The 11,294-nt window shown below is 39.0% G+C and overlaps 1 protein-coding gene across 1 annotated transcript; it reads right to left on the minus strand.

Moving 5' to 3' along the window:
* Positions 1–409: 409 nt before the first annotated feature.
* Positions 410–11,124, minus strand: LOC143884503 (D111/G-patch domain-containing protein). Its single transcript, XM_077388125.1, has 10 exons — positions 10,967–11,124; positions 10,287–10,392; positions 10,127–10,199; positions 9,403–9,460; positions 9,214–9,305; positions 8,964–9,128; positions 8,588–8,860; positions 6,340–6,569; positions 3,815–4,039; positions 410–653 (listed from the first exon to the last, which is right to left on the minus strand). The coding sequence occupies exons 1-10, from the start codon at positions 11,059–11,061 to the stop codon at positions 552–554; spliced, it is 1,419 nt and encodes a 472-aa protein (XP_077244240.1). The 5' UTR covers positions 11,062–11,124; the 3' UTR covers positions 410–551.
* Positions 11,125–11,294: the final 170 nt, after the last annotated feature.

The raw sequence follows: 11,294 nt of genomic DNA on the forward strand, positions 1-11,294 counted from the left end.
CCCCCCTGCATTACTCATACGCTCCCCTTGTAACATGATTTGAAATGAACAGTGGGCAACTTTAATGCTTTTTGAGGTCTTATCACTTTACAAGGGGGGATGGGGGGTGAAAATATCATCGCCCGAACAATATTAGTTAACAGATACCGAGATAATTTCAAGATAAACTTATTCAAGCAGGATGTATTGTCCTGGATCTCATGGTGATTGCCCTGTTGTGTGGTAACTGGTAAGGCTATAGTGGGGGTGTTCGTAGACTAGTTGTGCTTCCTCTGTTTAATTATGTCCTGGGAGAGCCAACTCCCAAACCAAATGGATTCATGTGGATTAGAATTGAGATCTATCACAGCATCCGATGAATTATAAAGTAGCTAAGCATGGTTTGATTACCCAATGAAACATATTCACCTAATAGAGAATTGGTATCATTTTCAATAATACGATGGCATAGAGATGCACGCTGGGAAAGAAAAAAAATATAGCATATTTCCTACCGAAAGGTAGAGAGACTACTTACATAGATATGTGTTTATGTATATCTCTTATACATATCAAACTCTGCCATGATTCCATCCAAGTCCAGCATATCCTTTGTTACCAGCTGCTTGCAGTGGTTCTTTCAAACCTTTCCTGGTGTTCCCCAGCGCCTCCCCCTAAATACATTCAAGAAACAGAGTGAACCCAAAACTAAATATAGCAAAGATAATAGATAGAAGATAAAGGGTAGACAAAATGATTGAAACAAACCCAAACAACGAGTAATCTTGAAAAACTGTGGCTAGTATATTATGCTAGTGGATACTAGTCTCATTTTCTCTATTTGGAAGAGGTAAGATGATGTTTAGGTGGTGTCGATCGGGTTTGAACATATCGATGTTAGTAGATGCAAGAATACCCATAAAATACATAGGAAGTTGATATCGGCACATCCTACTTTGACCAGAGATTACCCGATTCTGCCTAGCTGGTGGAACCAGTCGTCATGGGTTTAGGAGAACAGCAAGCACTGGACTCTAAAAGGGATTGAGCTGAAAGCGGAGAATTATCAAGCTGCTGGCTTCTAACCTAATACTGATTGAGATTACATTCTCATTAATAACAAAAATTATGAACATGATTACAAAAACACGCATCTGGTTGGCCGTATCTGTCGATTCCCAAGTAGAAAGCTCTTGCAATTTTCCTTATGTCCCCCCTAACCCTTCTGAAATTGGATTATCTCAATCATCCCTGGCGTGTTCAAAGAAAAAGGACTAATTGGATTGAAGTAAATGGCTACTTCGGTTTATTTACTAACCAATCTTTAAAAAAAAAGTCAAAGGAAAGACTCCACATGAAGCTTGGTACAGGAGAAAGCCAAATGTAAGTTGCATAAAGGTATTGAGTTTTGTAGCCTTCTGCTCATATTCCGCTGGAGAAAAGACAAAAATTAGATGATAAGAGCATAAATGCATTTTTTTTCTTGGGTTTTGTGAAAGAAACTGTAATGACCCTTTTCTTCAATCTAAATGAAGGGCCTTTAGCTTTCACCAAGCATGGCTACATTGCATACACATACTACAAATGAAAACACTCTCATTTAACACACCATAGATACAATTCCACAATACAAGAAGTAGATGGCAGATGGGCAATCTCACTCTAATCTCTTTAATAGCAATTCATTCACATACAAAAGGAGGAGACATTACATAGGGGGATGTTGTAGAGAAAATGTGGGAAGAAGATGATAGTTGTTGGATCCAAGGGTACACTACTCTTAGAATGGATGGTGGATTGAGGTAGAGGATGCTCACTGCATCTTCTTCCAAGAGTTGGATGGATGGAAGGGTGCGCAATGTAGGAGATGCACTATCTCACTACCATGGCCGGCTACACTAGCCAAGTTCACTTCAATACATGGAGATAACAAGCAAGCATGGTTCCCTTTCTCACTTGACCCATCTTATATATGTTTGCAAGATGCCCACCCAAATCCCATGTGGTTGTCAATATCATTTCAACATCTTAATTAGATTAGCCAAAGAACCCCTTGCATTATCGTGCCCTTCTTGGCCCGTACCAAAAAAGCCTTCCACTCACCACATGGGGTGCCAATATCATTCCAATGCCCTTGTGAAAATAGCCAAAAGTGAGTAGTCTTTGCCCAAAGAGAGCCACACTCAAAATGAGTGCCCTTATCATTTTAGCATAAACGAAGAAATAGCACAAAGATATAATATTCCCCATTAAGTGATTAGTTGCATATATCAAAAGGGGGTGTTGATATCATTTCTGCCCCAAGGTAGAAACATTCCCAATAGATGCCCATGTCATGGCCCTTTAATCCAAGCCGTAAAGAGGGATTCCCACTCCAGAGGCCCCACAAGTGGGTCACCTCGACACGATTTGACCCCTTGAATGATGCCCAAACACACAAAAATGGGCCCCACTCAGCCCAAACCTTGAACCCCCATTCGATCCATGACACTTGACCAACGTTTCTAAAATGGAACATTACAGAAACAAAAGGTTACACTTATCAGTTCAAAAAAAAGGTTAGACTACATAATCTTGCAAATAGGGAGTTAATTATCAGTCTTGATATTATTTCAATGAGGATGATGCACGGTATTAGGAAAGTAATGTAGATAGGATTGCTTATTGAAGACGAAGAATCTTCTTTTGAATCTTCACCTGGAATTCGTTGATTGCTCCATACTCATTTACAATGGAAAAACTCGTGTTCGTTGTAAGATCACTAGTCTAGTGGTAGCAGCGTATCTTTCGGTTGATTCTTATTATTCATAAGTTGAATTTGGAAAAATTCATGAATTATCAAAGATGTCAGGCAGGCCCACTGGTGTTTCCAATTGAAACCCCACAACCACCTCCAAGGAGGGTAAGAAGTCATGTGACTTTCTAATTTTGCCTGGGAACCTACTTACTTTGAAGATTCAATTACAAAGAGAGAATGGGTCAATACAATGAAAGAGGCAATGAATGCACTTGCAAAGAACAAAACTTGGAGATTTAGAGGACTTGCCTCTTGGAATAGATGCCCCTGGACTGGAGCTCAGTTTTGACCATAGTTGGCGAAACATCCTACTTCGATGGGATAAAATAGGTATGTAAGTACCCCATCTACTAAGTGACAAATTAAGAAATCAATTGGGTAGTGGACCATTCCAAACAGTTACCACTTTACAATACAAAACAATAGCGTGCCGGAATTAATTTTAAAATGGAAATGGTGGGCTGGGATTGAATGTGGAGATTAAGAAGCAACCCCTTCCTAGTCTCCTTGACATCAAGGCCTCAGATTTTGAAGCACATATTTCAGAGTGTTCATGACTTCGCTTCCATCAATGGCTACTACATACATCTAAGCTTCCCAACCAAGGAGAGAGAGAGAGAGAGAGAGAGAGAGAGAGAGAGAGAGAGAGCTATTTCTACAAAATCTTAATGGCCCTCTGTGAAACCAGCTCAACCTTCTTAACCACATAGATAAGTTTGGGTCCTGGTCTTGCTCAAACCTAGTACACTCGTAGTTTGATTAGGGACGTGAGGAAGGACAGAGGAAAGAGACTACGGAGGAAGAAAGAGAGATGGAGAAATTCGTCAGCATGCTGCAAGAATCTATCTAATATAATTCTACTTGGTAGCTTTCACAAAATAACCATACCCAAGGTCACCTTCTCACCCATAATTAGAAATGCAAATCTTGCTTCGCTTATGTAGAAAAATAGAAAGCAATCTACAATGCCCTCTTCATGAGTTTGGGAGTGCAGTTCATGAGTAGAGCATGTGAAACCAAAAATAAGTTAATGCGTACCTCTTTCCAGCCCATGCTTTCTAAAATTCGTCTAGCATAACTACCACATCCAAATGACATGTTCATTGCTTCCGCTGCAGCTTCTTCTGGATGAACAGAAACAGAACATGATGCTGCTCCACCAATATCATCATTTACCGAGTTCTTTTGTCCGGGGCCTATTCCAAACCCACCATGTAGGATTCTTCTCTCAGCAGCTCTATCTCTGTAAGCGTAGGTTTTGTGCTAGCAACATATCAATAAGTCAGTCCAAATAAAATAAAATATTTCTGAATCAGATGATAATACTGCTTTACAGTTAAACCATAAAAAAAAGAGCATTGCAGCACATTCACACACAAACAGAGTAAATTAGCAAGTGGATGGACATCAAGCATGCATAGAGCTAACATGAGCTGGCACATATATTTCTCTAAATTTTTTGCAACAAATATTTTTTCTTAAATCATTCACGGAGTTTAAGTGGGATAGAGAATGCCTTTAAACTTGATTTAAGGTCAACAAGTCATAGACCTGGACATGTGTCGATAACAGACTTAGGCATGAGGTATCAAACATGCTCACCCTGCAAATGTGAGTCTAACATCTCTATTGTACAGATAAATGAAAATATAAACAATTTATTCTTTTATAGAAATGCTTAGTTCATAAAAACATATTATTTAGAATACTCAACTCAACTCAACTAAGCCTTTGTCCCAAACTAGTTGGGGTCGGCTAATGAATCCTTTAGAAAATTTTCATGAAGAAATACATGGCGGGACCTATTCCTATTTAAACTAATGCATATAAATTAAAAGAAATACATTAAAAATCAAGTAATATATAAATCATACCTATACAAGAAATCGATATATAAGATTCTTCCTATGATTTGTGGACACGGGCACGAGTGTCACGTCTCCAAGGTTTTAAATCTCGGTTTCGGTTTCGGTACGAAATTTCGGACGAAATCGTGTAAAAATTTCACCGAAATTTCGGGTGAAATTTTGTACTTCACTGAAACGTTTCACCGAAATTTCCGAAACGTTTCGGCGAAGTTTGGTACTTTCCGACTCACTGTGAATTTCGTTTCGTTTTCCACCGAAACCGAAATATTTCGGCCGAAACGTTTTCGTTTCGGCCGAAATTTAAAACCATGCACGTCTCGACATGGACACGGGGTGTCGGACACGGCAAACTCCCAAAATTTAGAAACGGGAGCACGGCTAAAATAGAAAGTACATATACTCATGATTTGTAGACAAGGATTCGTGTGCCAAGTTTTGACACGAATATGAGGTATTTGACACGGAAACTCCTAAAAAACTAGAAATAGTGTCACATTCGTACACATACATACATATAAAGTTGGTAACACTTCTAGCAGTACATCTAAAAGTGTCTAAATGAGTGTCGACACGTGTGGACACGGGTGTCGTGTCGGACAGGACACGGGTGTCGTGTCGGACACGACACTATACGTGTCGGCAATAAATTCGAAGTGTCACCCATTCTTCCCTAATAGCCGGGGACCTGTTCCTGATAAAATGCAGTTTTCTAGAAAATAATGTACCCTTTCTACATTAATATCAAGCTGTCCATTTTAACTAATAACACTAATCAAACAATGCAACACAAGATTGCTAGCTAACTAAATTAACATGTTAGGCTCACTTCATTATTAAGTACACATTTAGGCCCTGTTCGTTTCAGATTGTGACAGCCGATGGTGAGGGCCCAAACCGATTATTGGCCCACAGTTAACCAATAATCAGTTTGGGCCCTCACCATCGGTTGTCACAATCTGAAACGAACAGGCCCTTAAGCAAACTGAAATGCTTTCAGTAGAAGATACTATATCAGTCTATCGGAAGATATGAGGACATCTTTAGTGTGTAAGATACATGCTGGAAATGAAAACAACTCCCTGATTAATAGAACACATTTAAGCAACCTGAAATGAAGCTGAGGTGCATCTTTGTTGCTCCGCCATAGCTTATTTCTTAAGGTCCCCTAATCATGAAAAGTGACTTACTAAACATGAAGGGGACAACTTGGAAACGCCAGGCTGTCGGCATGGAGGTCACATATGGTTTGGAAGAGATTTATGAGCCTGGTTTTTTTGTCATGTTTGTCACAATGCTAACAAGATCAGACCTTTTTAGGCTGACAATGGCATCAAGGCAATCTTTGCGCCATAGAGGTCAACCATCCAGTAATTTGCTTTTACTTTATCATTCATACAAAATGATTTTGATTTAACGACTCTATCTCATGTATCTTGTGTTTTTCTCTCTGATCAACAAATTATATACTTGTACAAGAAAATGGGGGAAAGAAACAATATGCGAGACAATATTAGATTGGTGGAGTTCATATCACCATGCTAACACAAGAAAAACAATATGACATACGGATGACAAACAACAAAAATAAAAAAAAGTGCATTCATAATTTAGTAAGTTATGATACAGATGCATTACAGAGAATAATAAAAGCTCAAGACCCAAAATTTAAACTCCGAAATTACATAAAAGAGTCACCTTTTTTACAACAGACGGAAGTTGGCCAGGAGTGGCTGATGAATCTTCACATGCAAAGAGTGCATCTGAGGTTTCAGCCATGTGACATCCATCGAAATCAGAGGGACTGCCATGGTCTACATTAATAAATAAATCAGGGAAACCCCAATCTTTAGTGGGGTTGGAAGAATCGTATGCTGATAAAGAAGCTAAGTATCTTGTGCTAGGACTCCTCAACCGATACACTTGCCCTGGATAAAGAACTAAATCAATAAGAATTCTTGTCAAAAAAAAATCCAGACAATCTACAAAGCTCAGGAGGAATAATGCACATTGACCTTTGTAAGAAAACAAAGAAAAAGAAAACGAGATGGCCCCACAATCCCCAAGGATTGTAAACATCTACGTATGAAAGGATGCAGACAATGCAGCATGATGCAATCAAGATATCATGCCGACATCAGCAGCGTTGTCCACCAACCTCGCAGTCGCGAAACCTCAGTGTTTAGGTCTTTTAAATTTATAATGAATTATGGTGAATTTCCTGATTTTTTAGGTAATTTTACTGAATTTCAAGGCGAGCTCAATTTAGAGAGTTTATAGAGTGAGAAATAGCGGAATGTAGATCTTTCGCAAGTTGTAAACATTCCACCAAGGTAAGTGGAGGAATTTGAATCTAATTGGGTTGCTTGGAGGTGGTTTAGATTCTAGAAGGTTCTTTTTAAGTTACAGTGAATTCTAGCAGTTTCCAAGCCAATTTTAAGAAGTTACTCAAGTTGCTATTTCATATGGACAGCATGAAAAAAAAATGTAGGAAACGATATCCCCCCCTTTTATTTGGGACTGCCCCCTCTAGTGTAAGAGTAGACATAAATTCACTAGAAGGAGCTGTCCCAAGTAGAATACGGGGGTGAATATGTCACTTCCCAAAATTTATACTTTTGAATTTGGAAATTAACTGATTTGGAAACTATAGCTTGTAGCCGCGATAAATAGTCTTAATTTGGTTTTGTAAGGCACGGAGCCTAATATAGTAGCTTTTATTCTTTTAGAATAGGAGCTGATTTCCACACCCTTCCTCTTAGGATAGCATGTATTCTTTTAATACAAATTCGCATTTTAAAGAGACAATGATGAGTTGGCTTCGCCCGAAAAAACAGGATACATGCGGGACACGGATACAACAAGAATCCGGGTGTGTCCCACGTGAATCCACGTCTGATTCACGTGTGGAGACATGTTGGCACAGATTCAGCATATGGGGGTAAAGAATCCATGCAACACAGAGGATAGCACTCCACTTATTTGTTTTTATCATCATTTATTAGATAATGAAATGCACTACATTTCTCCTTCCTCGTATCTCATTCTTTCTGTCTTCTTCTTCACCCACCACCAACAAACTTCATAGTCTTTTCTTCCTTGACCCACCACCACCTTTTTAAAGCCCACCCCTGAAAAATCTTACCTTCATGTTCTCTTGGGAATCGTGAATTGTCTCTTCCATCACACCTCATTTATAAACCAAGCTGACAAGACCCAGCTGGTCCTTGAGGTACCACCAACAAATAGCTCTAATACGAATTGTCATGGGGATTAACTTTTCCCTTATAGACAACCCCATGCAGAGCCCCAACATATCATATGCTAAGGCCGGCCTACTTAAATGCAAGGCCCTATACCCCTGACAACTCGTGACATCTCATCCAAATGCTCACAAACTAACCCCTTGAGCACTGCCATATTAAGTCGTCCTCTTCATACACATTAAGCTCGAACCTTGTGATCCACCAAGAGAAATCCTTCAAGCCTTCTACAAGTCCCCACTTCAGTGCAAAGCACATCCATGCTAGGTCGTTCAAGACATGAGCCCATGCCATGAACTAATATCCAAGACCACATGCTCGCGAGGATGGACGAAGCCACTTCGGTACAAACTCATAACGTCATCCGACTGCACCACTTGAGATGGATGATTCTATTTATTTTTATTTTTTATTTTTATTTGTTGTTGTTGATATGATATGATATGATGTGAATTTTATAAAACTGTAAATTTGAGTATACAGAAGAAATTGAGTAAATAACAAGGGGAGAAAAACATATAACTAAAAATCCTCTCTTACGAAAAGGAGACTACCAGAGAAAGAAACAAAAATTGGCCCTCCCTAAGAAACTGATGATAATTTCACCCAGAGAAAGAAAGCACAACATATTATCTCATGAAAATAATTTAAATTTATTATTGCACAAAAACAAAGCAACAGACCTGATGCAACCTGTACCAGATCAAGATGTACTTTGCGTATGGCAGCAGTTTTCTGAAGACCACCACCAGCAGGCATAGAAGGATGAAGCTTTGCTGACTGTTTCACTAGTCTTCCAACCAGCCTAAACACTTGGCGTTTCTTTTTGCTTACATCTGCCCGAATGAGTGCCCAATCCCATAGATCTACAATATGGAAAGCTGGTGTACCCTCATCACCTGATTGTATGACCTGGCCATACTGCGCTCTCCAGTTTTCTTCATCCCATGTAGTATCTGTAATGAAATTCCCATAAGGAGAATGAGGAAAATGTTTTTTAAAGAATGAGGAAAGCCTCCAAAAAGGCACTTCATTGCTAAAAAAATACGATGAGATAACCTTCATTGGACACCCTGCCACTTGACTCTGGTGCATTTTCCATGTCTTCAGGGACCCACTCTCCTTCCTCCATTTCTTCAAATGAGATGCCATCATAGCATCGAGGCAACTTCTCCGAACAAGACTGATCAGGCAATATTTCGCAAGTATCTTTACTTGGGGATCCTGAAAAATATGAATCGATTCATGATGAAATATGGAAGAAAGTTTCATAATACCCAAGAAATCAGAATTTTCATGTTACAACTACCATTTGTTTCCAAGTTTCTCGCCAAATCATCAGAGTTGATAGCTGAGTTGGGATAGCCCGTCAAATAAAGATCAATAAGTGTTTCCTCTAACCTGAAAAACAATAAATAAACTTGTTAACAAAGAGAAACTGAATCAAATGAAACTGATAGGATTTATACCAAATGAAAGAGGTTACAGAGGCACACACCATTCTGATGGTCGAGGTGGAATTTCTGCCACGACACTGGTAATATGTTCCTTGGTGCCTGTTTAAAACAACGAGCCAGGTTAATTTATTGATCCAAATCCCCATATGATCCATAGTTTTAATTGAGCTTCTTTCAGATCCCTCTCATCTGTAAGTAGGAAACCTTTCGATGAGGAAATCACAAACTATGTGATGCAGGATAGGGAAAGAAAAGAAGAAGGTAAGTAGCCGTGGAAGAAGAGAAGAAATTGGGAGGAGAACTCAAAATCTGTAATCAATTCAATTAATCATCAAAAGCAATCAAAAAGTCATAATCTGGATAATAGGCAACCAACAATCATGAAAGACTAGAATACCCCTAAAATACCTACAAAACCAAAAGAACCCTGATAATATCAAATAATCCCCAAAATACCCCTATGAACAATAACAATACGCCTATGAACAATGAAAATATCCCTACGAGGCCACCTGCAATGGATGTTTACGATCCCCATCAAAGTGGTAGTTGAACTAGTGGCCCCCACAAATTTACTACATTTTCACATTTTGTCGTTTCCTTGGCAATGGATAAGTGGCCTGTCGGGTGGCACATGCTAGATTTTCAATTTCTCGAACCCTCTACCAGTCTTGAACCCTACACTTCACCAAAATAGAGCATATGTGGCTCAAACCACTGGAGCATGTAGGAGAATGGTGCTAGATTATCATTTTCTATACATACATTGTTTATCTTGGACAGGTTCAGGTTCATCAGAAACTGTTCTCATGAATTTCCGAGCTTCGGACTCTTTGCTCTGAAACAATTAAGAAAGAATTTAAGTTAACTCACTCATATCAGATATACGAGAATATGTAATTGACTGCATAAGTCAGACTACTACCTCTTCAGACTCCAATAGCACATAAACCCCATTCTCAAATGTGTAATAGATGCCATCTCTACTGCTATAGTACCATCCAGCATTTGGATCATGATAAAATCCACTACTGCATCAAATTAGGTCAAAGTAGAGTCAAACCAGATGTGGCAACATTGGCACCAATGAGAAATTCGGGATACAAAACAAGAGCATAATAAGCAACATAAACCCGTAAAAATGGCATAAGAAGAAAAACAAGCTAATGTAGCAGAATTCATCCCTCCAATGTTTGCTTGCTTTAGCTCTTGCAAACTAGTTCTGAATCTTGTCTTTGCAATCTTACTGAAATGTCTTTTGGGTATTGGTAAATATTGATGGACAACATAATTTGAAACAAAATACTTGAGAAAGTAGAGACAGAACTCGCCGATCGTTTTAACACCAGCTGAATTTGTTCATCCTCCATGCAAATGAAATAAGAGAGAGGTCACACCACAATAAGTGGTAGCTGGGAATCAATAATAAACCTATGAATTACCACTCAATATTTCCCTTAACCCTAGACACAAAGATGATCCTTAGATACAACGTTTAAAATAAATGAATCAAAAATTCTACTCAGAGAATAACAAAACCCTTGAAGACCGAATAGAGCTCAGATTGAGGTAATCATAATCCCAAAATATTGCAGAAAAGCTGACCTGGCGTGGAAGTAGAGCTGAGAAGTTTCGTCCCATTGAAAAAGGGAATCACCTTCTGGCGTATTTTGAGATCCTGCTTCTTGGCTTTCCGCCATTTATTTTCTCCATCTCTCCTATTGAATCGAATGTTATACCCATGGGTTTTCTATGATTTGGGGGAATTCTGAAATAGCCTATAGAGACGAAAATGCCCCTGTTTCCTTTTCTTAACATTTTTATTAAAAAAAGGAAATGTGTGGGCGTGAAGTCCAGTGTTTTTCTGAAAGTACTGTGGGGCCCGCTTAATTGGATGATCCAAACCGTTCATTTGTGGGGCCATAAGGGAAAA

Source organism: Tasmannia lanceolata, unplaced genomic scaffold (assembly GCF_043159265.1).
Source record: "Tasmannia lanceolata isolate RefF3 unplaced genomic scaffold, GAP_Taslan_0.1 ptg000008l, whole genome shotgun sequence".
Taxonomy (NCBI): domain Eukaryota; kingdom Viridiplantae; phylum Streptophyta; class Magnoliopsida; order Canellales; family Winteraceae; genus Tasmannia; species Tasmannia lanceolata.